The sequence below is a fragment of the Limulus polyphemus genome, unplaced genomic scaffold (genome assembly GCF_000517525.1).
Source record: "Limulus polyphemus unplaced genomic scaffold, Limulus_polyphemus-2.1.2 Scaffold4804, whole genome shotgun sequence".
NCBI classification, from domain to species: domain Eukaryota; kingdom Metazoa; phylum Arthropoda; class Merostomata; order Xiphosura; family Limulidae; genus Limulus; species Limulus polyphemus.
Genome location: NW_013670414.1, coordinates 61,343 through 64,168, shown reverse-complemented (window position 1 = coordinate 64,168; position 2,826 = coordinate 61,343). Strand labels below are relative to the sequence as shown.

The 2,826-nt window shown below is 34.2% G+C and overlaps 1 protein-coding gene across 1 annotated transcript in view; it reads right to left on the bottom strand.

The window, feature by feature from the left end:
- Nucleotides 1–2,826, bottom strand: part of LOC106471709 (patatin-like phospholipase domain-containing protein 2) — a gene marked incomplete at its 3' end in the record, with an annotated part of 87,307 nt that overhangs the window by 24,771 nt on the left and 59,710 nt on the right. The window contains exon 4 of the mRNA XM_013932326.2: nt 656–888. Within this exon, the coding sequence (XP_013787780.1) occupies nt 656–888 (233 nt within the window). The remainder of the gene's footprint in view (nt 1–655; nt 889–2,826) is intronic.

The window sequence follows — 2,826 nt, the reverse complement described above, 5'->3', positions numbered from 1 at the left end:
TTTACTATCAACTGAGTAAGCAATACACTTACCTGAACCAGGTCTTCTTTACTATCAAACTGAGTAAGCAATACACTTACCTGAACCAGGTCTTCTTTACTATCAAACTGAGTAAGCAATACACTTACCTGAACAGGTCTTCTTTACTATCAAACTGAGTAAGCAATACATTTACCTGAATCAGGTCTTCTTTACTATCAAACTGAGTAAGCAATACATTTACCTGAACTAGGTGGTCTTTACTATCAAACTGAGTAAGCAATACATTTACTTGAATCAGATGTTAGTTACTATCAAGCCGAGTATGCAAATCACTAACCTGAACCAGGTGGTCTTTACTATCAAACTGAGTAAGCAATACATTTACCTGAATAAGGTCTTCTTTACTATCAAACTGAGTAAGCAATACATTTACCTGAATCAGGTCTTCTTTACTATCAAACTGAGTAAGCAATACATTTACCTGAATCAGGTCTTTTTCACTATCAAACTGAGTAAGCAATACATTTACCTGAATCAGGTCTTCTTTACTATCAAACTAAGTAAGCAATACATTTACCTTAATCAGGTGATCTTTACTATCAAACTGAGTAAGCAATACATTTACCTGAATCAGGTCTTCTTTACTATCAAACTGAGTAAGCAATACATTTACCTGAATCAGGTCTTCTTTACTATCAAACTGAGTAAGCAATACATTTTCTCCATCAGACACCCTGGTGACTGAAATGTGGAGTCGTCCTTTGCACCGTATGTGAGCATCTTCAGGAAACATGTTGGTTAAACCATCATGCAAAATATTGTTAATATCGAAGCCTGGGTGAAAAGGTCCTAGAGCACGAGCTCTGGCTTTTACAGCAATTTTCAGTACATCTGTTGTACTTTCACCTAGAATATAAAAATAACTGATCCGTCAGTATTATTCACAAGTTTGAGATAATCTTTAGATAATGGATTTTATAAGAACTGAAAATTCATTGGTCATTCTGGTAGTGAAAAGTATGGAAATCACCCTTAAACATACTTAAAAAAATTTCAAATAGTCTATGTATTATTTGTAAACTGATAAATATGCAAATCATCCATGAAAATATAATTTGCATTCAATTACTCAAGACTTTCATCATCTTGCAATGTTATATAGATTCAATTTGAAGTATTGTTAATTTACTTAACTGTTTAACCAGTACAGATGTTGTTGGTTTATTGAACTGTTTGACCAATACCGATTTAGTTTCTAGTATTATTGTTAGTTTAGTAAATTGTTTTGTCCAGTTTGTACGCTTAGTGATCTGATGGACCAGTACAGATTAAGTTTGAAATATTGTCAGTTTATTCAAATATTTGACCAGTAGAGATTCAGTTTAAAGTTTTGTTAATTTAATCAACTGTTCGAACAAGACAGATTTAATTTCAGGTATTGTTAGTTTAGTCAACTATTTGACCACTACAGAGTTAGCTCCAAAAACTGTTAGTTTAGTGAGCTGATGGACTAATACAGGTAAGTTTGAAGTATTGTCAGTTTATTCAAATTTTTGACCAGTAGAGATTCAGTTTAAAGTTTTGTTAATTTAGTCAACTGTTTGAACAGTACAGACTCAGTCTCAAGTATTGTTAGTTTAGTGAACAATTTGACGAGTACAAATTTAGTATGTTAGTTTCACGTATGTAAATGTGCCGATTCTTTAGAGTAGGTGTTTGTGACTCGTTGGCGATAAATTTCATCAATAAACAAACAGCACACAGTATATTTGTTTTAGAATAATATATTAAAACAAGTCAAACGTATATACAAATTTTTGTTACACAGTTACTCACCACCGTTGTATCCAGAGCTTTAAATAATCGTCAAAGGTCAACAGAGGTGTTCAATTACTTTAGAACACAATTTACAAAACAAATTATTTTTCTCTACTCTATCATCACAATACAGTATGTGATAATTCACTTTATAATCGCCGATATTTGCTCTTTATGTAACAACTGTCCAAGTATTTCCAGTGGTTGTCCCTTCAAGCTCGTTGCCAGATATACTGCTCCTCTGTCCATCCATTCATCTCTGCCAGGAGCTCAAATTGTGCTCTATATGCTTCCCACGGTGCCTTCCCATCGAATTACTGTGGCTTCCTTCGTACTAGATCACCCCTATTGCTGAAATTCATATCTGGGATGTGACTTCTAACAGGACTGAAGATGTCTGCATTAGGGTTTAGCTGCAGGGTTTGAAATGGGCTTCCTGTTGTCTGGGGCTGATTAGGTCCATGGTTAATATATCTTCCCTGTATAAAAGACAGAATATTGTCCATTTATGTATTTAATTCACTTTGAAATTTACTAATCTTTTCTATTTGTGTATGCTGGCTTTCTCTCAACTGTTGGATACTTTCTTCCTGTTTCCATTCTTGTTCTAGTTGCCACTGCTGTAATCTCTTATCTTGTTATTTTCTTTCTCTTCCAACCACTGCTGTAGTCTCTCTTGTTTATTTTGCTGTTCGAGCTGCAACTGTTGCAGGTTTTCTTGCCACTGCTGTTGTCTTTCTTCTTGTTTCTTTTCTCGTTCTTCTTGTTTCTTTTCTTTTCCTCCATCAACTGCTGTAATCCCTCTTCTTGTTTCTTTTGCTGTTCTTGTATTCCTGCCATCAAATCTGCTAAGCTGTAGTTTGATTTGCCACCTCTCGTTGACATCTTCTTTTTTTCTGTCTGTGTTGTTTGTTAGTTTTCCTAGAAATTCTTTCCGAGAAACTTCAGCGATACAAGTATTTTCTTAAATAAAACTAGTTTATTCTTTCTCAATTCAACTTTGCAATACACTTAATTTCCACAGTC